The sequence below is a fragment of the Balaenoptera musculus genome, chromosome 1 (genome assembly GCF_009873245.2).
Source record: "Balaenoptera musculus isolate JJ_BM4_2016_0621 chromosome 1, mBalMus1.pri.v3, whole genome shotgun sequence".
Lineage (NCBI taxonomy): Eukaryota > Metazoa > Chordata > Mammalia > Artiodactyla > Balaenopteridae > Balaenoptera > Balaenoptera musculus.
This window is the reverse complement of record NC_045785.1, coordinates 25,337,178-25,360,103: the sequence shown is the minus strand read 5'-3', so window position 1 is coordinate 25,360,103 and position 22,926 is coordinate 25,337,178. Positions and strand designations below refer to the sequence as shown.

Sequence of the window (22,926 nt, the reverse complement as noted above, 5' to 3'; positions counted from 1 at the left end):
AACAATTACCAGGGCACACCTATGTTCTTCCAGCGTTGTCAGAGAAGTGAATTAACTGCTCTATAATCTCTTACATCCAATGCAAATTTAAGGGAATCACATTCTGTACATATGCAAGTGCTAGCTTCCATAAGGAATCTATACTGGACTCTGGGCTACTGGAAGGCATTAGGGTGTCTTCTTGCCTCATTAATGTGAGCTTACCTTGGCCTTGTCTCTCATTGAGCCCTTTCCCAACACAGAAATCTTTGCACCAGTCTCTTCTTGCAGTCTTTTGATTGTATTCCCTTGTGGTCCAAGGATCTTCCCCACAAAATTGAACTGACAGAAAATAAAGACAGATTTCTAAACACATATGTTCCTATAAAATATTTCCACACGTATTATTTATCTTCAATAATCCTGTAAAATAGGTAGAGTATTATCACTCCCATTTTACTGAAGGATATACTGAGGCTGTACGGATAAAGTGATTAGCCTATGGTTATACAACTGGAAAGTGGCAGTTCTTAGACTTGAATTTCCTGATGTAGTTTGGCACTCTTTCCATAATATCACACTGCAACCCTTCGTACTTTTACATAAACATTTTAAAGCCAGTTACTTCAGAACAGAACAGACATATGGTACCCTTTGGCAGTACTGGTTTGATAAACTAAATATAACTAGTTGCCTTCCAAAAAAGAAACTTTGAGAAAAAAAAATTTTTTTTTTTGATAATAAAAAGATGATTATATTTCCATCCTGGCTATAGCTATGCTATTAGTGACGGACCTGTATGTTTCAACTGCCAGATACATATATGAGACAGAACCTTCACCAGCTTAAGTTTCTGACACATCACAATCTCTGTAAGTCTTCTGCTACAGCCCATGTTACAAGACATACTACATACTCTCATACTACAAAGACAACTCAAAGTGAGGCACTCTTTCCCTTACCTTGGGATACTGCTTGACAGGTATCAGAACCCTCTCCTTCAGCTTCATGTTCTTGTGAGAAAATAAATCCAAGTAATTCTCCTCATCGTCCTTTTTTGAATCCCCTTTCTGAATCTTCTCAATTTCTGAATAGGATAAACAGAATTTAATTTAGTTTTTTCTTTTAAATAAAGGCAAAATTCTGAGTCTGCTTAGCTTAAAGCAATAACACAAAGTACTGTGTAATGAGAAAGTGCTAATTTCAAATGGAGACTGGGTGAAAGCACCAAAGCTAGATGAAGGTGACTAGGAAACCCAAAGCCTGCTTCTAATAAGAGCAGTTTGCTCTTCCACTTCTAGTGGAAACCTCTACAGAGACATTCAAATGTTCTTAACACAAAATGGATTTAGCAGTGAATTGGGGAAAAGGGGATAAACGAACTAAAAAAATTAAAATCTGCATCAAGAAAAAAGTACAAAGTCATATCTTAATGAAGAGACAAAGTCAGGGCTTCCCTGGTGGCGCAGTGGTTGAGAGTCTGCCTGCCAATGCAGGGGACGCGGGTTCGAGCCCTGGTCTGGGAAGATCCCACATGCCACGGAGCAACTGGGCCCGTGAGCCACAACTACTGAGCCTGCGCGTCTGGAGCCTGTGCTCCACAACAAGAGAGGCCGCGATAATGGGAGGCCCGCGCACCGCGATGAAGAGTGGCCCCCGCTTGCCACAACTGGAGAAAGCCCTCGCACAGAAACGAAGACCCAACACAGCCAAAAATAAAATAATAAAATAAAAAAAAAGAGACAAAGTCAATAATTTAAATACACAACCGAGAGTCCCATTAAAATTCTGTAACAGTAGTGCTTTGGACAGTAGTAGTCCTTAAGAGTCTGAAAGACCTGGTTTTTACTCTGCCGCTCACCAGTTGTGTGAACTCTGAAAAGTTTTTTAATTGCTCTGAATTTTGGTTTCCTCATTGTAAAATGGAGGCAATATCTACCTCATGAGGTTGCTATAAAAACAGAATAAAATAACATATGTAAACATGCTAATTAAAGCCCATTTCTTTCTTTCTTTTTTTTCTTTTTGGCAGGTGGGATCTTAGTTCCCTGACCAGCAATCAAATCCGAGCCCCCTGCAGTGGAAGCGTGGAGTCTTAACCATGGGACCACCAGGGAAGTCTCAAAAGCCCATTTCTCAGGAAGTGTGTTTTTTTTTTTTTTAAACTTTTTTTAACCTAGTACATAACTAGTGCAAATAGAACTTTTTTTTTTTTTTTTTTTTATTATTTATGACTGTGTTGGGTCTTTGTTTCTGTGCGAGGGCTTTCTCCAGTTGTGGCAAGTGGGGACCACTCTTCATCGCGGTGCGCAGGCCTCTCACCATCGCGGCCTCTCTTGTTGCGGAGCACAGGCCCCAGACTTGCAGGCTCAGCAGTTGTGGCTCACGGGCCCAGTTGCTCCGCGGCATGTGGGATCCTCCCAGACCAGGGCTCGAACCCGTGTCCCCTGCACCGGCAGGCAGACTCTCAACCACTGCGCCACCAGGGAAGCCCTCAGGAAGTGTTTTAATATATACTCAACACTATCTAGCCCAAATTCTCTCAGTGTCCTAATGGAAAAAATGCACCAAGGTAATTTCAATTCACGGGTTAAGACAGTTTCATCAGCTAGAACCTTAGCAACCAAAAAGATTTCCTATCATCAGGGAACTTCATTCACCCATCCATCCATTCATTCAGTGACTGCAAGTGTTTGAGTGCTTCCTATGGAGAGGCACATGAAGGGACAGATACAGGTATGATCACTAACCACTATGGAAGACTTACTAAGAGCCAGGCACCTTGTCCTGTAAAGTATATGAGAATCAACAGAACAAGTCAAACATGGTCCCAATCTCCACTATGTCTATATACTAGAGTTCCCAGTCTATGAAGTCAGCAATGAAGTATAGTTAAATGCTACAACAGGAGTACTAACAGAGATGGGGGCCGAGTATGGAGGCAATGAACAGCAGCAACTAAAAGGTTATACTATGATCCACTGAGAACAACAACAACCAAAAAAATTATACTCCCTAAAACTAGTGGAACATTCTAACTAACACAGAATGTTCTCCTTATATAACATTTCCACAGTGTTTCTTCTATAATTTTAAGGCAAGGGTTCTCAAACTTCATCGCAGCAGAATCACCTGGAGGGTTTGTTAAACTAGATTGCTGGGCTCCAATCCCAGTCTGGGATTGTGTCAGGAATTTGCATTTGTAACAAGTTAGCAGGTGATGCTGATATTGCTGCTCTAGGGATCACACTTTGAAAACCACCGGTTCTGTATAAAGACATACGACTTCAAACACATACTGCAAATCTAAACCTTTAACAATTAAAAAAAAAAAACAACTGTTTAGACTAAGTCCAGCTGTAAAGTACACGGATGAAGGAAAGTTACTGAGACTGACAGACTACACAGAGTTCAGAATTTCAAACTGAAGGCTTCTGTTTATTAAAAAGCCTAATTTCAAATGTTACACTCTTATAAGAACGGTAAATGACAGTGCTCTTTGCACTCCTATTTTTCATTGCTTGGAATAGAAAACAAATTTGACCTTACAATCAACAGACTAAATGCTTCCTTCATTCAACACCCTATTTGTTTACTGTTTCACTGGTAGTGTATCCTGACCCCACCCCTTCCCACTTACTGCTAATATTAACTTTTTGTAGTCTCTAGTTTTGAGCCTACCACCTCTGAACACACCTCTTGAGTTTCTGGGCTGGGAAACTGGGCACTCAATCTTCCAAAGTCCACAGGAACAAAGATGCCACATTTCTAATCTGAAAACATCACTGAGGAGCTTCTAAATATGTGGAACAAATTATAAACTTCATCTTACCGATGTCTCTCCGTGTGTCCTAATTGCTGCCATCTAGTTAGGCCCTTCAGCTGTACTTTATACCACTTTCCAGAAACTTTAATTGGTTAGAACAAGAAGATAAGACTCAAAGTCTGTTAATCTGTACTTCCATAGGAAGCAGGGATGCAAAAATTGAACCCAGTAGAAAGGTTTGTTTAATATCAATGTAATGTGCCCTGTGAATTTAAGACCTTTCTATAACATGGATCCTTCTGCTATATTTTGAGCTAGGCAGATCTTAATTAGGATCCCCTTGTCCACTTACCTCACAATTTAAAAAATGTTAAAGCATTTTTAGAGAATTCAGAGAACAATGATTTAAGTAAAACAGAACTAAAAAGATAAAACAATCAGGGGGTTAGCCTAGAAAGCAAAAGAATAAGAAGCACCTTGAGCCTTCAAGAAGGGTAGTCTTCCATGTTTGGAAGGGGAAGGACCAAATATTTATTAAATGCCTACAATGTATCAAACTCTATACAAATATTACCTCATTTATCCTAAAAAATAACTCAGTGAAGTAGCTGGTACTATCCCCATTTTATAACTGAGGAAACAAAATCAGAGAAGTTAAATCTCTAAGTCACAAAGCTGTTAAAGCAGTAAGAAAGTAAGGATTAAAACCCAGGCTTTCTCTAACTTCAAACCTCATGCTTTTATTATTGCCTTTCAGTGGGGAGTTGTGGGGAGCACTTTAAGCAAAAAAGAGCTGATTTTGTAAAGTTTTGGGAAGTACTGCTTATACCCCCAGACACTGTCATGCAGCTAAAGACAACAAGAGGGCTCTGCATGTGCCTCAGATGTTCAGCTGCCTGATCTTTCTTTTCTTTTTCAATTCTTTTTTTTCTTTTTCAATTTCTCTTCTTGGCCTCACTTCTTGTGGAGGGCTAAGGAGCAGGCTGTAATGGGAAGAAAAAAAAATCAAAGAGTAGCTTCCTAAAAATGCCTCACCCTTCGAGCCCTGGTCTGGGAAGATCCCACATGCCGCGGAGCAACTAGGCCCGTGAGCCACAATTACTGAGCTTGCGCGTCTGGAGCCCGTGCTCCGCAACAAGAGAGGCCACGATAGTGAGAGGCCCGCGCACCGCGATGAAGGGTGGCCCCCGCTTGCCGCAACTGGAGAAAGCCCTCGCACAGAAACGAAGACCCAACACAGCCATAAATAAATAAATTTAAAAAAAAAAAAAAGCCTCACCCTCAGGCAAAAGTACTTTCTAGACAATCTTTCTGAAACTGACGCCTTTAAAAGATCTTTGCTCGGGCCTCCGGAGACCCTGGACATCCCAAGAGTCAAAGAAAAGCTAAGGTGTAAACAACACAGAGAGGTGACCCATTTGCTTCAAAGTCAGATGCTGACAATAATCATATCTTACCGAATGCCTTTTATGTGTCAGGAATTTTGTATTTATTGTTTCCCTTCATCTTTATAACCAGAATTATCCCCACTTAACTAGTGAATAAATCTTGTCCAAGATCACAAAATTAGTGACAGAGCAGGTATTTAAACCCAGGTTATTCCTTACGTTGGTCAGAGCAAATTCAACAAATCTCGTGGCTTTTCTTCTACTCTTTTACTATAACTTAATCCTTCCTTTTTTTGGTAGGTGTTATCACAACCAGACTGGTAGCTCCAAAGGATGAGAACTGTTTCTTAAATGTATGACTCAGAGGAAAGAACCTGAGTTTTGAAGCTAAACAGAATTGGGTTTGACTCCCAGCTCTGCTACATGCTTGCTGTGTGACCTTGGGCAAGTCATTAAACCTCATTTAGTCTTCCTTCTTACTTTTAAAAAGGATTTTTTTTTTAATGGAAGATTTTAGGAACACAAAACTGTTAATACAAGAGGAGTTTGAAAAAAATTATATACAGATTTTATCAACTGGACTGGCTTAACTAAAAAAGGCTATCGTGTATATTCCATTAACTGAACATGTGATAGGAGCAAGACAAGCAAGATTTTCTGACTAAGGCATCCAGAGATAGTACTTCTAGGAGGGCAAGATTCATAGGATATCTGCTCCAAAAGGTCAGCTGTCATGCCCTCCTCCAGACTATCAATGTATTTGGTTCATACATCTAACGACAGCACACCTTCCCCTGCTATGAACAATTTCTGGACCCTTGCCATTACTAAACTATCTGCCATTTATAGTACAGTGTCTAATAGACAACAGGCATCTATAAACATTTACCAAATTAAAGAAATGTACCATTAACACCCCCTAACTTCCCTTAACAACTCATATAACTTCATCATTCCCAAATTTATAGTTCTTTGCCCTGTATCTTTTCTGTTGGTAAATCCTTTTGGAATCACAAATCCAGTAAGTTCATTAATTTTGTATAAAACCACTCCATTCTTTTCATTTTTCAAATTATTTATTATTTAAAGCAAGAGCACCGAGCTATAGGTTCTTAATCTGGTTTGGGGTCATGAGCCCCTACAGACTAGCTCCCCAGAAAAAGATACCAACACAGTATTTCACATACAATGTTGACTAAGGGTGGGTACTGGCTCAAAAAAATCCCTCAAAGCCTCAGTTAAGAGCCCTCTAAGGGGCTCAATTCCCACATTCCAGGATAGCGGCAAACTCTATTATAGCATATTGACCATAGTCTCCCAAATCTCTTTCTTAGGGCACAACTTAAGAGTTTAAGGCTTTTTTTCTCTTAAAAACAAAACAACAAACCATTTTATTTTGAGATAATTGTAGATTTATATGCAGTTGTCAGAAATATGAGATCTCGTATATCCTTCACCCACTATTCTCCATAACATTTTGCATATCTGTAATATCATAACCAGAAAATTCACATTAATACAATCTTACTGACTTTACTCAGATCTCACCAGTTTTGCATGTACTTATGGGTGTGCGTGTATGTCTGCTTAGTTCTATGCAATTTAATCATGTGACCACCACACTGTTCTGTTCTCAGTACAGAACAGTTCCACCGCAAAGATCCCTCATGCTACCCTTTTATAGCCACAGTCACCTCCTTTCCTCTCTCCCCAACTTTGGCAACCACTAATGTTCTCCATATTATTATTTTATCTTTTCAAGAATGTTAAACTAATGGAATTGTACAGTGTGTAACCTTTTGAGATTGGGTTTTTCATTCAGCATAATTCTCTTGAGGGAGTTCCCTGGTGGTCCAGTGGTTAGGATCTGGCACTTTCACTGCCAGGGCCCGGGTTCAATCCCTGGCCAGGGAACTAAGACCCTGCAAGCCGTGCGGCCTGACTGAAAAAAAAAAAAAAAAAAAAAAAATCCCTTGAGATCCATCCAAATTGCTGCATTTATCAACAGTTCATTTCTTTTTCTTGTTGAGTAGTATTCCATGGTATAGATGTACCACAGCTAAACTATTTATCAATTGGAGGCATATGGGTTATTTCCAGTTTTTTGGCTATTATGAATAAAGCTGCTATGAACATTCACGTACAGGTTTCATATGAACATAAGCTTTAATTTTTCTGGGATAAATGCCCAAGAGTACAACCGCTGAGTCATATGGTAAACACATGTTTAGTTTTGTTAAAAACTGCTTTATCACAGACCTATACATGCTAACAATATTTTACTTAATTTTGTTAGTATTATGCTCCATAAAAAGAGTATTGTAGGGTTTCCCTGCTGGCACAGTGGTTAAGAATCCGCCTGGAATGCAGGGGACACGGGTTCAAGCCCTGGTCCAGGAAGATCCCACATGCCGCGGAGCAACTAAGCCCGTGTGCCACAACTACTGAGCCTGCGCTGTAGAGCCCACATGCCACAACTACGGAAGCCCACAAGCTGCAACTACTGAGCCTGCGTGCTGCAACTACCGAAGCCTGCGTGCCTAGAGCCCATGCTCCACAACAAGAGAAGCCACCACAATGAGAAGCCTGCGCACTGCAATTAAGAGGGGCTCCCGCTCGCCGCAACTAGAGAAAGCCCACGTGCAGCCACAAAGACCCAACACAGCCAAAAATAAAAAATAAATTAAAAAAAAAAACACAACAGTATTGTACCATATGTATGTAGCCTTATGGGATTGACTTTTTCACCTAACATTAGATTTCCAAGATTTCTCCATGTTGTGGCATTCAGCTATAGTTTTCATTTTCACTACTGTATTAAGTATTTCATTTTGAAAATCTCACAGTATCCAATCAATGGCGAAACAAGGTGCACTATTTTATGAGTGAGACATTCACGGGCAAAAGTTTCTTTGAGTATATTCCTGGGAATAATCTTGCTCAATTTAAAGAATTTGAATGTTCAGCTTTCAAAGGAAATGCCAAACTGTTATCCAAAGTGGTTGTACCAATTCACACTTCTACCAGCACTGTTCCTTCTAATCCACATCCCCTCAAGCACTAAGTCTTGTTTGACTTCATTTCTGTCAATGTAACAGGTTTTCATTATTTTCCTGTCTCCAAAAATTTTTTTTCTCATTTATCTTCATTTACTCTTTTAGCTACTTAAAAAATTTTATTGAAGTATAGTACATTTACAAAGTTGTGTTTCATTTCTGCTGTATAGCAAAGTGACTCAGTTATACACATGTATATATTCTTTTCCATTATGGCTTATCACAGGATATTGAATATAGTTCCCAGTGCTATACAGTACAACCCCTTGTTGTCTCTCTCTTTTAGCTACTTTATATTCAACATGTCAAGTTGAAAAAAATAAATCCAGTTTGGAATTAGTTTGAAAAATGCAAAAAACCAACATGTTAATTTAAAAGTTGTCATCTTTATAAGACTAGTTCCTCCTCCCACCAGGACATGGCAAATATTTTTTTTTTAAATAATCTTAATTACTGTAGCTTTTTTTAAAAAAATTAATTAATTTATTTATTTTTATTTTTGGCTGTATTGGGTCTTTGTTTCTGCGCGAGGGCTTTCTCTAGTTGCGGCGAGCGGGGGGCCACTCTTCATCGCGGTGCGCAGGCCTCTCACTGTCGCGGCCTCTCTTGTTGCGGAGCACAGGCCCCAGACGTGCAGGCTCAGTAGTTGTGGCTCACGGGCCCAGCTGCTCCGCGGCACATGGGATCTTCCCAGACCAGGGCTTGAACCCACGTCCCCTGCATTGGCAGGCAGATTCTCAACCACTGCGCCACCAGGGAAGCCTGGCATATTTCTTTTTATTCACATCTTTGTTTACCACTTTCAATAAAATTTTAAGTCGACAATATGTGATCACAATATTCCTCATCTGTAATATTGAGATAAAAATTCTTCCTGCCTCACAGAATGGCCATGAAGATGGAATTAATGAGTACCACAGGTCATGGCACATGTTATATGCTCTACAAAGGTTAAATATTGTTATTGTTTGTTATGAATATTCACATACATTTTGAATTGATTTTTATTGCCTATCCCAAAGTTTTTGCTATTCTAAAAAATGAGATCATTTTGTCAATTCTTTTCTAATTGGCTACTGCTTCTACATCAGAAAAGTACTGACTTATACATCTTTACCTTGTAATCAGCCACATCACTCACCATTTTCCTAGGTAAACCACCATGAAGTTGTTGCAAATAATGATAAATTCTGCCTCTTTCTTTCCTAATATTTATACTTATACCTACACAGTCATCCCGTGGTGTCCCAGGACCAAACTCCCATACCAAAATCCGAGGCTGTTCAAGTCCCTTATATAAAATGACACAGTACTTGCATATAACCTACGCACATCCTCTTGTATACTTTAAATCATCTCTAGATTACTTATAATGTCTAATACAATGTAAATGCTATGTAAACAGTTGTAAATACAATGTAAACCAGCGCAAAGCCAATTCAAGTTTTGCTTTTAGGAAATTTTGGAATCCCTCCCACCCCCGAGTATTTCTGATTCATTGTTGGTTGAATCCACATATATGGAGAACCCGTGGATATGAAGAGCCATACTTGGTCTATAGTTCCTTTGCAATTCCACTTTCTGGTTTTAATAGGTCTTGCTAGCTCTGTAGAATGAAATGGGGACATCTAAGTGTATTTCCATAGTATACTGTAAATAAAATAAAGAAATGTACTATTTTGAAATTTCAATAGATTTTTGTCTGGAAATATTCTGCACTGAGGGTTTTTTTTTTTGGCTGCTCCACCGCATGCGGGATCTTAGCCTTGACCAGGGATTGAACCCATGCCCCCTGCAGTGGAAACGTGGAGTCTTAACCACTGGACTGCCAGGGAAGTCCCTGCACTGAATGCTTTTGGAAGATGAATTTCTGCGTATCTTTTCAAGATCATCTGGGGATTGTTAATCTACTGAAAATGTTTACTTATTCCTGAGTCATTTACACTAACTTGTATTTTCCTAGTTATAAAAAGTAGAAAAAGAACACTGATATATGTAAAAACATCTTATGTTTATTATGTAAATATTTAACACAAATAATATGATAAATTATTTTGGTTTCAGAAAACAAGCATGGGTACCCTGAGAGTCTTTGTATGTCTGCAAATGCATTTAATTGTCATCGTGGTTGAAGATCAATTCGGCTAATATAGAAATCTATATTCAAAATCGAAATCCCTCAGAATTGCGTTATTTTTCCATCATGCAATGAGGATGAATATTCATTTATCAAATATTTAGTAAGAGGCCACTCTGTGCAGCACTCTTAAAGGAAAAGAAGATACAGCCATGAACAAAGCAGACAAAAGATCCCTGCCCTGGTAGAGCTGACATTCTAGTCATAAAGAAGGGGCAGCCAACAAGCAAACACATTAACTACAACATATGGTGCATCAGATGCTGCTAAGTGCAAAATAAGTTAAAGCTGGGAAAAGGTACAGGGAGGGCTATGTGGCTGGTAAAGAAGAGTGGTCTGGGTCTTGTAGCACCTCCTGGGAAACAGGCAGAGTTACCTGGAGGAGTCACAGTCCTAAGTGCTAGGCTCTGCTCTCTGGTTTCCTCCTCCTTCTTTGTCTTGCCTTGTGATCTTCACTGCCCTGTTGGCTAGGACTTTGATGTGTTCAGAAAATCTGATGAAACAGATTTTCTTTTAATATTTTAGCAGAAATTTTATTTTTATTTTTTTGAGTACAATTTGTTGCAGGTACTATAGTGGGGGATGGGGGGGGGCAAAGAGGGTTAGGTGTGAGGATCCAGACTCAGACTGACTTCAAATCCTCCATATGCTGCTTACTAATTTTGTTACCTTAGGCAAATGATTTAATCTGTTTGCCTTGGTTTCCTCATGTGTAGAAGTAAAAATAATAAGAGTAACTTCCTCATAGTATTGTTATGAAAACTAAACATTTGATGTAAAGTGCTCAGGCCAGTGTCCAGCATCCAGTATAGTGTTAGCTGTATTTTTCTTACCTGTATCCTTATCAGAGCTTAAATACTACTATTCCGTCTTCCCAATCTCACTTTCTCACAATTGGTTGACTTTACTACAACCACTTTTCCAAATCATTCAAAAATATCTTAAAATAAGTCAACTGTATTTCAATTAAAAAAAAAATCTTCAAAGCCAGGTCCAACATATATCAAGACTTATCCATGCTAAGAAATATTCACATATCCCAAGTTAGTTTTCTCAATGAGCCAGCATTACCTCAATCCCGTTTCTCCAATTAAAATTCAATTTGGTTAAAGGAAAAAGACATCAAAAAAGCCCAAGTTTAGAAGATGTGGCACATATATACAATGGAATATTACTCAGCCATAAAAAGAAATGAAATTGAGTTGTATGTAGTGAGGTGGATGGACCTAGAATCTGTCGTACAGAGTGAAGTAAGTCAGAAAAACAAATACCGTATGCTAACACATATACATGGAATCTAAATTAAAAAAACTGGTCCTGAAGAACCTAGGGGTAGGACAGGAATAAAGACGCAGACGTAGACAGTGGACTTAAGGACACGGGGAGGGGGAAGGGTAAGCTGGGACAACGTGAGAGGATGGCACTGACATATACACACTACCAAATGTGAAACAGATAGCTACTGGGAAGCAGCCGAATAGCACAGGGAGATCAGCTCGGTGCTTTGTGACCACCTAGAGGGGTGGGATAGGGAGGGTGGGAGGCAGATGCAAGAGGGAGCGGACATGGGGATATAGGTATATGTACAGCTGATTCACTTTGTTATACAGCAGCAACTAACACAACAATGTAAAGCAATTATACTCCAATAAAGATGTTAAAAATAATAATAAAATAAAAGGTGCGAAGAGTGGGAGAAAAAAAAGCGCCCAAGTTTAAAAAATGAAAGAAGGGTGAAAATCGGAAGTAACTTTTAAGGATCAGTAGTTTTTGATGGCTATCCTAAGAAACCATCTTTTACTAAAAAGACGAGCACCATACTGGACACTTGATGTGCTCAGAAAGGCAAAAAAAGCTTGCATTTTCATACCTTACTCAGTACCACGAATTTACAACTAGGAGAAAACTGGTGACATGTTATTATCTAATGATTACAAGTCAAAGGGAACTGTGCTGGTGCTTTTTACACAACATTTAATCCTCACAACTCACCATCCCACTTTACAGATGAGGTTACTGAGGTTCAGAAAGTTTCCCGAGAGTAGGTGACTAGTCAAGAGTTAGAATTTCAAACCGAAGCCAACACCTTAAAGTTCTAAAGTTTGTTATTTTATTCTCATTTAATATGGACTGATTAAAGACACGAGGAAATAAAAGTAAGACCCAGTCAACCTTTACCATTTAGTCTGACGTTCCTGAATCTGCATGTACTTGCTTTCAAACACCTGGTGTTTGCTATATACAAGACAATATGAAAAATATAAAGATTAAAAAGCATTCCTTGCCCTCAAAGAGCTTGACAGAAGAACACAATGAACAGTAATGTTTCAAACAATCTGACTGTGTTATAGAACAGCAAAGCACAGAATTGAAAATGTAAGCAGTTTATCTAAATGTTCTTATTCTTGACCGCCTCAGGCTTTGTTTACTGTGTTTAAAAGTAAGGACCTCTAACCAACGGTGGGAGACAGAGAACAAAGGGAGGGAAATGATATTTTCATAACGGACGTGTCCATTATATCAACCCTGCCAAAGAGTCCAACTACTCATTCAGTGTTGGAATGCTGTGAATTTTTATTTGCTTAATAAAATTTAGGTATCATAAGATACACGTATTAAAATGTTTTAACTAGAAGAGAGAGCAAAACAGACGGCTTTAGGGAGAAATCAAGGCGACTAGGTGATGGCCAGTTTTGAGCAAAAAAGGAGCGCTAGTCTACACACAGAGAACAAAGACTACTATTCCTAATCTATTTCAGGACTGAAGCAAAAAAGGGAGGGGGGAGACCATGCAACTTCTTTCAATTTTTTCCCATCTTATTGGGAATGTCATGCAAACCATCCTTAATCTCCCTGTATCACCCCCTTTCACTGTCTCTAGATTTGTTTTTCCCTTCTCCAACGACGAACACGCGTTGTAAAATAAAGGGGTCCCACCGTCTGGCTCTGCAGCAATGACCATCTTATCGGCCGAAGTCGGAAATCTGATTCGGAAAACCTCAAGCTCCGATTCCCACAGGTTGCTCCTGCCTCCGAGCAACTCAAGCTCCAGTTACCGCGAAGTCCGACCCGGCCCCGGCTGCCGCGGCGCGCTGGACAGGACACCCCAGCCTCACCCCATCTCACCTCGGCCCTCCCTCCCTCCCTCCCTCCCGGCTCAGGCTGACTTCACCTCCTACACCCTCAGTTGAGGCGCCGACCGCCACCCGCGATCAAAAAAGCTTCCCCTTTTGGGGAAGCGGGAGATGAAGGTTCATTTCTGGAAGAATCTGAGCACTCGGAGCGCGGGGCAGCTGCAAGAGGTGGGAGGGGGAAGGGTCGGCAAGGGGGCGGGGAGCGCGGCACTATCCATCAAAATCTTTGCGCTAAGAGATCGCCAAGTCCCCTTCAGGCCTCCACTGCAGCCTAGAAATTCTCCCTCGCACCCTGGGCCGGGATGGGAATTATAGAATCTAGGGTCCCGACGACGAGGACGAGAGAAGGGGAGTCCACGACTGCCTGGGTCCCCAGGGGGCGGTAAGGGAGAGGAACAAAGCCGCTACCACCCATGCCCCCGGGTGGCCGGGCGACCCACAGGGACCCCGGAGGCCCCCTTACCTGCCGTCAGCAACTGCATGGCGTGAGTGAAGGACGGGTCGAGCGAGTCCTTCTCGGCCATGAGTTCGGGCAGGTACTTGTTCTCCGGCTCCATCTTGACCGAGGCAGTGGCTGAGGGGGGCAGCAGCGGGGTCGGCGCTGGACCGCCCACAGTCGCGTCGGGACCCGTGGCCGAGGGCGGCAGCAGCGGCGGCGGCTGCGTGGCGGGCGAGGCCCGGGCGCCCCCCCGGGACCCCCCTCCGCCTCCCCGGGACCGGTGAGGCAGCGGCGGCTGCCGAGACGGCGCCTGACGCACCGAGGGGTGGGCACCTGAGGGGTCCATGGAGCCGCTGCGGCCCGAGGACCGGCTCATGCGCGCGGCGGGGTCGTCCCGGCGCTGCATTGGGGAGGATGTGCGATCGAGGGATCGAGGAAGCGACGCGGCAGCGGCAGAGGCCCGAGCAACGGTTGGCGAACGTGGGAGAGCGGGAGCGACGGCGACCGAAGCCGACCCGAGCGACCCAGCGAAAGAGAGCACCGGAAATGAGGCGGCGCGCGTGCGCAGCTAGTACCGGCACCGCCCTTGGGTTTCTCCGCGGAGAACAAAGTCCCCGGTCAGGCCACGGCGCCTGCGCACCGCCGCGGAGCCCGAAGAAGTCGCCTCCCCGCTCCCCTTTTTCCTCCGAGCCCGCCAGGCCGGAGCCTTGTGCGCGTGCGCGGGTGCCCGCGGGCCCCGTTCGTTTCTTTTCCACGTGACTCGGCGCTAGAGGGACACGTGTCTCCTCCCACTTCTGGCCGAGAGCGCGGAGGGGGCGGGGGCTGTGGAATGTCTTTGTCTGCGCGCGGGCCCGCGGCTTGTGGGGCGGGAGCCCTGATGCTCGCGGGGCCACGCCTCCTCCAACGGCTGAGCTGTGGAACTCAATGGGGTGGGGGAGGGGGAGGGGTCACTGAAGTATGGAAATGAAAGGAGACCCGCCTGGGGGACGCGGGAGGGGAAAGAGAGAGAATTGGGGCTGTCTGGGCAGAAAGAGAGGAGGGAGAGATTAGCGTGAAGAAGGGACGACTAAGGGAGAGTCTGACTCAGAGTTGAGGGGTGGAGAAGGGAAGCTTGGAGGGGGACATTGAGGAAGGACGGGTCAATGGAAAGACTGAAGGCTATTGGTGGAGTTAAACTAAGAGGGAGGGTTCAGATCGGAGACCTGATATCTAGCCAGGAAAAGGGCCCCAGACAAAGCAGGGAATCCAAGAAGTACGTATCCCATGGTTTCCAATATAGTAGGTTCTTAAACGTTAGCCGTTGTTGATCAGAGAAGTCGTCTTAAAAGGCGAAGCATTTTAGTTCTCTACATATAGTACTGCTTTCTGCAGACGTGTTTCTTCCACAAAAACATGGGGTAGAGGCCAGCTGCGTAATCATTAGGGTGGCGCCTTATACGGATGTGAGTGCTAATCCTCCTGCCCTTCACGATGAATAAATCATTCCACACTTGCTCAAAGAGACAGGCCCTTACCACTGCTCTCAAGGCCAAGGTATAGTGGACAGTCTCCCACAGCGTCCTCCTCATCCTGGGGTGCTATATGCAAATGAAAGCTAGGTCTTTACTTTCCCGTAAACTCTCAAACACCTGGTACCTTTTCTAACCCTTTCCTTCCCTCCACAGATTTTTGCTTCCCCCATTGAAAGCACTCGCTCCCATCCCTTCTCCTTCTGGATCAGTTCTTCTAATAAGCCCACACTTTTCAAAAGCATTTCTGGAAATTGTCTTCTGGGTGCCTGGAAACTGCTGATATTTAGATATGAAACTTAGAAGCCTTCAGCTAGGGAACATTAGGGCCTGGCTACCTTCTTGGGGGTAGGGAGACAAATCACCAGCAGAAATGAGAACAAAACACAATCTCTCCGTAAATTATCACATATATGTTATACATATTTATCTCCAGTGTCTAGGGCAGTACTTTACTTTGAGGTCACATAGGTAGTTTATAGTCAAGTAGGAGGGGGAAAAAAAGAATGGTTTTGAATAATTGTAATGAAGAATGTAAGGTGACAGGTGCCCAAAGATAAATTAGGTGGGATTGGAGTTCAAAGTGGAAGATAGATTTCGGCCAGGAGAGAATGAGTTCCAGGCAAAGGGAAGTGTGAATAAATGAGCAGAGATGAGAATGTCACAGATAGTTTAAGAAATGGGAGTAATCCAGTTGTGGACTGTGAAGAAATAGGTGAATTGAGAGAGCAAATGCATGGAGGAGGGGAAAGGGGATGAGGAGGATTTATAGCTCCCTTGCAACACATTTCTGCTGCTGTCCTTGAAACCCCTGCTTGGGTGGTGGTGTTACAAATGGCTGAAGTGTCCTTGCTCTGTAATGAGATGCCTAGATGGAGGTACCTTGAGCTGAGGCTAATAAAACTTTGATAAAGAAGTGTCTGAAAAGGCAGTGGGTAGTGGTATGTGTGGGTTTCTAGCCTAGACTCAACATTCTTTCCAGGAGGCTGCCAAATCTTTACGTACTTTGTCTAAAGGTGGGGTTGAGGCGAAGTTTGAGCTCTTCTTCCTAGTGAGAGACACAAAAGATAATCTCTGAGGTGGTAGGTTGTGAGGCTGCAGTGTAGTTACCAAGAAGGTGAAGCAACAGCCTTCTGTTTGGGGACGGGGGCCTTCCCTGGGGTCAGGGAAGAGTAATTCCTGTCCTGAAAGCCTAGAGGTCTGGATTTCATTTTGTGTTGACCACGATATGCTGCCTCAGGTTCACCTGAAGCTATTAACAGCATGGCCTTGTGAAAAAACTGATTTTGGAGTGAGGCAGACAAATTCATAAGCCAGTGACGCCTTGTCCTCACTGTGTGTCATTAGGAGAACTACAACCTGTCTGAGCCTTCGTTCCCTCCTATATAAAGTGGAGATGATGACATCTACCTTGCAGAACTGTTGTGAACATTAACAAATACCAGTGTAAACCTCCTGGACTTATAAGCAGAATAATAATAATTATTATTCCATTTAGTGCCTAATGAAGATTTTTGGATGTTTCATGTTAGCTGTGGATCTGAAAGGCCTGTTCTCTAATCTGTCTCGTTTTCACTGACTATAGCTAGACTTTGTTTTGGGGTGGAGGAGGGAGAAGTTCCTTCTACCCTATTTTCTCCCTTAATTGAATTACTGTGGTGTAGGATGCAGGAGCAATTGAGAGCATTGTGATTCAGATGGAGTTAGGTCCAAATCGGGCTCTTCCTCTTACCTGCTGGATGATTGAGCACATTACTTAAACTTGCTCAGCCTCTGCTTTCTCCTGCTTGATAAAAAAGGGGTCATAACAATCCTACCTTGGGGCTGTTAGGATTAAAAGTGATAGTATTTGTAAAGCACTCAGCACAGGAGCTGACAGTTAGTAGGTGCTTGATAAGTGATAGCGGCCATTGTTATTACTACACACTTTATTGAGTACCTTATTGCATACTTTCACTTTCATGTGAGTCCCTAACTGAGGGGCTGGAAGGATTTTTTTTTTTTTTTTTTTTGCCTGTAGCTGCTTGACCCGTGCTTGACCCAGCAATGGAGGATCTGTAGCCCTGTCTGCCTCCGCTGCTTCAAAGACAGTTTCCAGGAGAAGAAGGGCTCCAGCCCTGGGCAGTTTCTCTTCTTGGAAGAAAGTGCCAAATATGTGGAGGGTGTGGAAGGAGAAAGCAAGACTGAGAATATTTAATTTTTTTATTAAGATTTTTTTAAATTATAAAAATATACGCTTTGATTATTTGACATCTCTATGCTTCATTTCTTCTTCTCTAAAATAGGGATAAACTACTACCTGGGAATTCCCTGGTGGTCCAGTGGTTAGGACTCTGCACTTCCACTGTAGAGTGCACGGATTTGATCCCTGGTCGGGGAACTAAGATCCCGCATGCCGCAGGTTGCAGCCAGAAACAGAAAACAAACAAAAAACTACTACCTACTTCATAGGGCTCTTATGCGGGCTCAAAGAGTGCATTTATATAAAGTAATTAGAGTAATGCCCAGCAGATTATAAATATCAAATAGTACATTTTATTATAAAAGATACATGCTTCTAGTTTTAAGAAAAATCTAACTATAAAAAAGGCATAAAGTGAAAAGTAAAATTCCCCTTAAATCCTGACCCATTCACTTGACTGCCCTTCTCTAAAGACACTATTCAATGGTTGCTTGTGTAGCCTTCCAGACATTTTTATTGCATCTATTGTATATGCAAGTCTATCTTTTTTTGTTTTAAACACAAACTGCAGCATACTCTACAAACAGGTTTTGACTTTTTTAAAAAAATTTATTTATTTTGGCTGCGTCAGGTCTTAGTTGCGGCACGCGGGATCTTCGTTGAGGCATGCGGGGCTTCTCTCTAGCTGTGGCACGTGGGCTCAGTAGTTGCCAGGCGCGGACTTAGTTGACCCGAGGCATGTGGGATCTTAGTTCCCCGACCAGGGATTGAAACCGCGTCCTCTTCATTGGAAGGCGGATTCTTAACCACTGGATCACCAGTTTTTTGGGTTTATTTATTTATTTATTTATTTATTTATTTTTGGCTGCATTGGGTCTTTGTTGCTGCTTGCGGGCTTTCTCTAGTTGCGGCGAGCAGGGGCTACTCTTCGTTGTGGTGCGCGGGCTTCTCACTGCGTTGGCTTCTCTTGTTGCAGAGCATGGGTTCTAGGTGTGCAGGCTTCAGTAGCTGTGGCACATGGGCTCTAGAGCGCAGGCTCAGTAGTTGCGGCGCACGGGCTTAGTTGCTCCATGGCATGTGGGATCTTCCCGAACCAGGGCTTGAACCTGTGTCCCCTGCATTGGCAGGCGGATTCTTAACCACTGCGCCACCAGGGAAGCCCCGGATCACCAGTTTTTAAATGAAATATTCTGGTGACCTTCCCTTGTCGTTATTTATAAATCCACTACATTAAAATATGTATATATATTTTCGGGCTTCCCTGGTGGCGCAGTGGTTAGGAATCCGCCTGCTAATGCAGGGGACACGGGTTCGAGCCCTGGTCTGGGAAGATCCCACATGCCGCGGAGCAACTAAGCCCATGCGCCACAACTACTGAGCCTGCGCTCTAGAGCCTGTGCTCTGCAACAAGAGAAGCCACCGCAATGAGAAGCCGGCCATGGCAACAGAGTAGCCCCTGCTCACTGCAACTAGAGAAAGACCCCGCGCAACAACGAAGACCCAATGCAACCAAAAATAAATAACATTAAAAAAAATAAGTCAAATAGAGACATGGAAAATATGTTTTTAAATTTATTTATTTAATTTATTTACTTTTGGCTGCGTTGGGTCTCCATTGCTGGGAGCAGGCTTTCTCTAGTTGTGGAGAGCAGGGGCTACTCTTCGTTGCGGTGCGCGGGCTTCTCATTGTGGTGCCTTCTCTTGTTGCGGAGCACGGGTTCTTGGCGCACGGGCTTCAGTAGTTGTGGCACGTGGGCTCAGTAGTTATGGCTCGCAAGCTCTAGAGCGCAGGCTCAGTAGTTGAGGCGCATGGGCTTAGTTGCTCCGCGACATGTGGGCTCTTCCCCGACCAGGGGTCGAACCCATGTTCCCTGCATTGGCAGGGGGATCCTTAACCACTGTGCCACCAGGGAAGTCCTCTCTACTTCATTTTTCATGGTAGCATATTATTCCACCAAGTACTTCTCAATCCGTTCCCTTCCGATAGAAATATAGGTTGATTCCAGCTTTTCAGTATTGCAAATGATGCTGCAATGAGCCTCACCCTACAGGACATCTTTGTGCATTAATATCAATATATCTATGGGATAAATTCCTAGAAATGACACAGAAAGACTGTGCCAAGCAGCAGGATAAGCAGCATCCTCTTCTCGTACCTCCTCAATCAATTCTGGGTACTCTCTTCCCATAGTTTTTTTTTTTTAACCTGATTTTATTTTATTTTTTCATGGAAAGGCATTTTATTTTAAATACAGCAGTGTGTGCATTTGAATCCCAAACTCCCAGTCTATCCCTTCCCCATACCTCCCTTCCCCCCAAACCCCCTCCCACCCCCCCCATCCCCCCCCCCCGTAACTGGTAACCAAAATTCGTTCTCTAAGTCTGTTGAGTCTGTTTCTGTTTTGTAAATAAGTTCATTTGTATCATTCCATTGTGTACGTGTACCACATCTTCTTTATTCCCTGCCCATAGTTTTAGTCTTTGCCAGTGTGGTAGATGAAAATGGCATGAGGGTCAACATTGAATAAGAGAGTCCATGCCCTCACGGAGCTCACTGTAGAGTGAAGGGAACAAATATATAAATCAAGAGTTAGTAGTGTGAAAAGTGTTATCACAGGGGACTGTACAAAGAGCTGAAGGAATGCACCAGAAGGAGTGACTGGTCAACTGCCAACATAAATGAGGGAAGTTGGATTTTGGGGGAAGATGCCAGGTGGAGTGGGGGCAGGGCATTTAAATGTTGGGAGTTCAACAGAGCTAGGTCCCGTGCCTGTTCTCCCTCCTCCATGATCTGGAATGTAGATCTCTAACCCAAACTTCTGAGTTCCAAATCCAGATAGCCAATTGCAGCCCTGTTACATCCCCATTTCAATGTCTCAGAGACCCATCAAACTCAACATGTCCCCAGTAGAACTCCAACTTCTGCCACGAGCAGTGCTGCTTCAGGGCTCAGATGACTTGAGAAATTAAATCCTTCAGTTAGACCCAGTCCTGCTCCAGCACCTCGAGACCATCAGGGCCAGCAACACTTAAGGAGGCATCCACTTTCAGGGCCATCTCCTTGCTTGCCTCACTCTAGTCCAGGGGTGTTCTTAGCGTTCCCACAGAAGGCACCCTCGGTAGGGGCAGTGGGCAGAGACAAAGGGGGTCAGAGCAGCGCTGATGTGCCCAATGACTTGGCCCCACTGCTTAGTCACACAGTCACATGTGAAAAGTCTCTAGAAATGTCCCAAAAATACTTGAAGGGAAATTTGCAGGGGCAACAACAGGAACTTGGGATGATTAGTGCTCATGTGGCTTTGTTTGAGTCCACAGGGTTATGAGGCCTGCATGGTATTTGGATTATAATAACTTTTTTTCTTCCTGACCTGCCAACCAGGGCAGCTTGTGTGCCGGAACCACTTCTGTCTTTATATAGACAGAGGCTGGCACAAAGCAGGCATTTGATAAATGTGTGTTGACCAAGTAAATACCTGCTAAATAATTAAACTCTCATTCTCCCCGTTGCCTTCACCACCGACCTGCTTCTCCTCCACTGTTCCCTGTTTTAGGGAACAACACCCCCAACTTACCACACAGCCAGAAATCTGGGAGTCATCCTTAACCTCTTTCTGCTGCCTCACCGCTCTATGCCTACCCTATACAATCCATGCCTGAATCCTATTGTTGTTTACTTCATAAATGGTGTCCATCGGTGTTTCTCTGTCTCCACTACCTGTGCCTCCATCTGAGGTGCCATAATGCCTCACCTGAACTTCTGCAACCTCTGAAGTGGTCCCCAACTTCTTCTCCTGCTCCTGCCCCTCTTCTCTATTCTCCACCCAGAAGCCAGCATAATGTTTTCAAAATGCAAATCTGATCATGTCTGTGTGTCTGTCTCTCTCTCTCACTGCACACATACCCTTAAACCTCTTCAGTGGCTTCATATTGCTCTTAGGATAAAAACCAAAACCCTTACCATGTCTGACCCAGCCCTGCCCGCATGGAGAGCCCTGCGTGGCTTTCCTGCTTCATCTCATGCCATTCTCCTCAGTTCTTTTGCTTGGCAACCCTGGCCTTTTTCATTTCCTCAAACAAGCGAGACTCCTGCCTCCCCCGGACTGCACGCTGTCTGGTTTCTTCTCCTAAAACTCCAATCATGGCTCCCCTCCCCCCACTCCAGTCCCTCCCTGCTCCACCTCTTTTCCATAGATGCTGTAATTCCTACACATCCTTCAGACTTCTAAAAATGACATTTCTTCAGGGAAGGCTTCCCAGATCCCCAGGGCAAGTCAGCTTAGCTCTCATTGTGATATGTTCTCAGGGCTCATTCCTAACACTTACCACATTTGAAGTTTACTTCTTCACGTGATTATTCGAGTAACATCTACCTCTGCCACTTGAATGTAAGCCCCATGAGGGCAGGAACTTGGCCTGCGGTGCTGATGGTTATGTCCCCAGCAACCAGCACATATTAGATTGGCTGGATTGGCTGATCAACAAAGAGTTGTTGGCTCAGTGAATAGAAATAGGAACAACATATGCAGAGACATGAAAGCATTACAAAGCTTGGCATGGTGCCCTGGAATGGCAAGTCACATGCTATGATCTAGACTGGGGGTGGAGGGAGGTGCATGGAAAATGGCAGGAGATTTTTCAGGCCCCAAAGGTAGTCCATGTCTTGATGGTCGAGTAAGGAGATAGAATGCCCAGGGGGAGCATCAAGATCACAGGGTCAGAGATGTAGAGCAGAGAAGGAAACCAGTGGCTCACAGCCCATATCTGGCCTGTGCATATGTTTTAATTGGCTTGCCTAATTAAAAAAAAATTGAAAGAGTTGCCAGTACTTATACATTGGGAGATTTCACATATTTTTTTTAAATTCTGCATTTCTAGTTTTTCTCAAAACATCAGCTGTTCTAGAACACTGGGTTTGTACTCCTGCAAACAATAATTAGCTTCCACCTTTAGAAGGCACTGCCTCTAACTTCCCAGGCATTTTTTTCTACCAGCCTGACTCTCTAAGCATTTGAGTTAGTGACCCAGCTCTAGAGGGATCATTCTGGTGGGGGGAATGGAAGAAGAGATTGGAGAGGGTTGAGCGGGTGGGGGAAGGGCAATGGCAGTGGGAGGAACTCAGGGAACAAAGGGAGTTCATATTCAACTTGGAGACACCTAGGCCCAAGGGACCCTACATCTGGACTCAGTCAGCTGAGCTCAGGCTTGGGGTGGGGGAGGGGAATAAGCTTCAGATCCTAGGGCCCTTCTTCCACCATCAGAAACTTTGTTTGGACCAAAGAGAAGATAAAAACAAAACAGGAAATCCACTGTGATCCTGGCTGGTCTGAGAGTAAATGA

The 22,926-nt window shown here is 43.5% G+C and overlaps 1 protein-coding gene and 1 non-coding gene across 3 annotated transcripts in view; one reads left to right on the top strand and one right to left on the bottom strand.

Annotated features, from left to right (window-relative positions):
* Positions 1-14,511, bottom strand: part of KHDRBS1 (KH RNA binding domain containing, signal transduction associated 1) — a 35,751-nt gene extending 21,240 nt beyond the window's left edge. For both annotated transcript variants that reach the window (XR_005019452.1, XM_036848735.1), the window contains exons 1-3: positions 13,924-14,511; positions 942-1,066; positions 205-321 (exon numbers count right to left, since the gene is read on the bottom strand). Coding sequence is in view for 1 of the 2 variants with exons in the window: in XM_036848735.1 (XP_036704630.1) it covers positions 205-321; positions 942-1,066; positions 13,924-14,305 (624 nt within the window). In the remaining variant the exon portion in view is untranslated. The remainder of the gene's footprint in view (positions 1-204; positions 322-941; positions 1,067-13,923) is intronic.
* TRNAE-UUC lies at positions 6,976-7,047 on the top strand. Its single transcript has one exon. It is a non-coding gene; the product is annotated as a tRNA-Glu (tRNA).
* Positions 14,512-22,926: the final 8,415 nt, after the last annotated feature.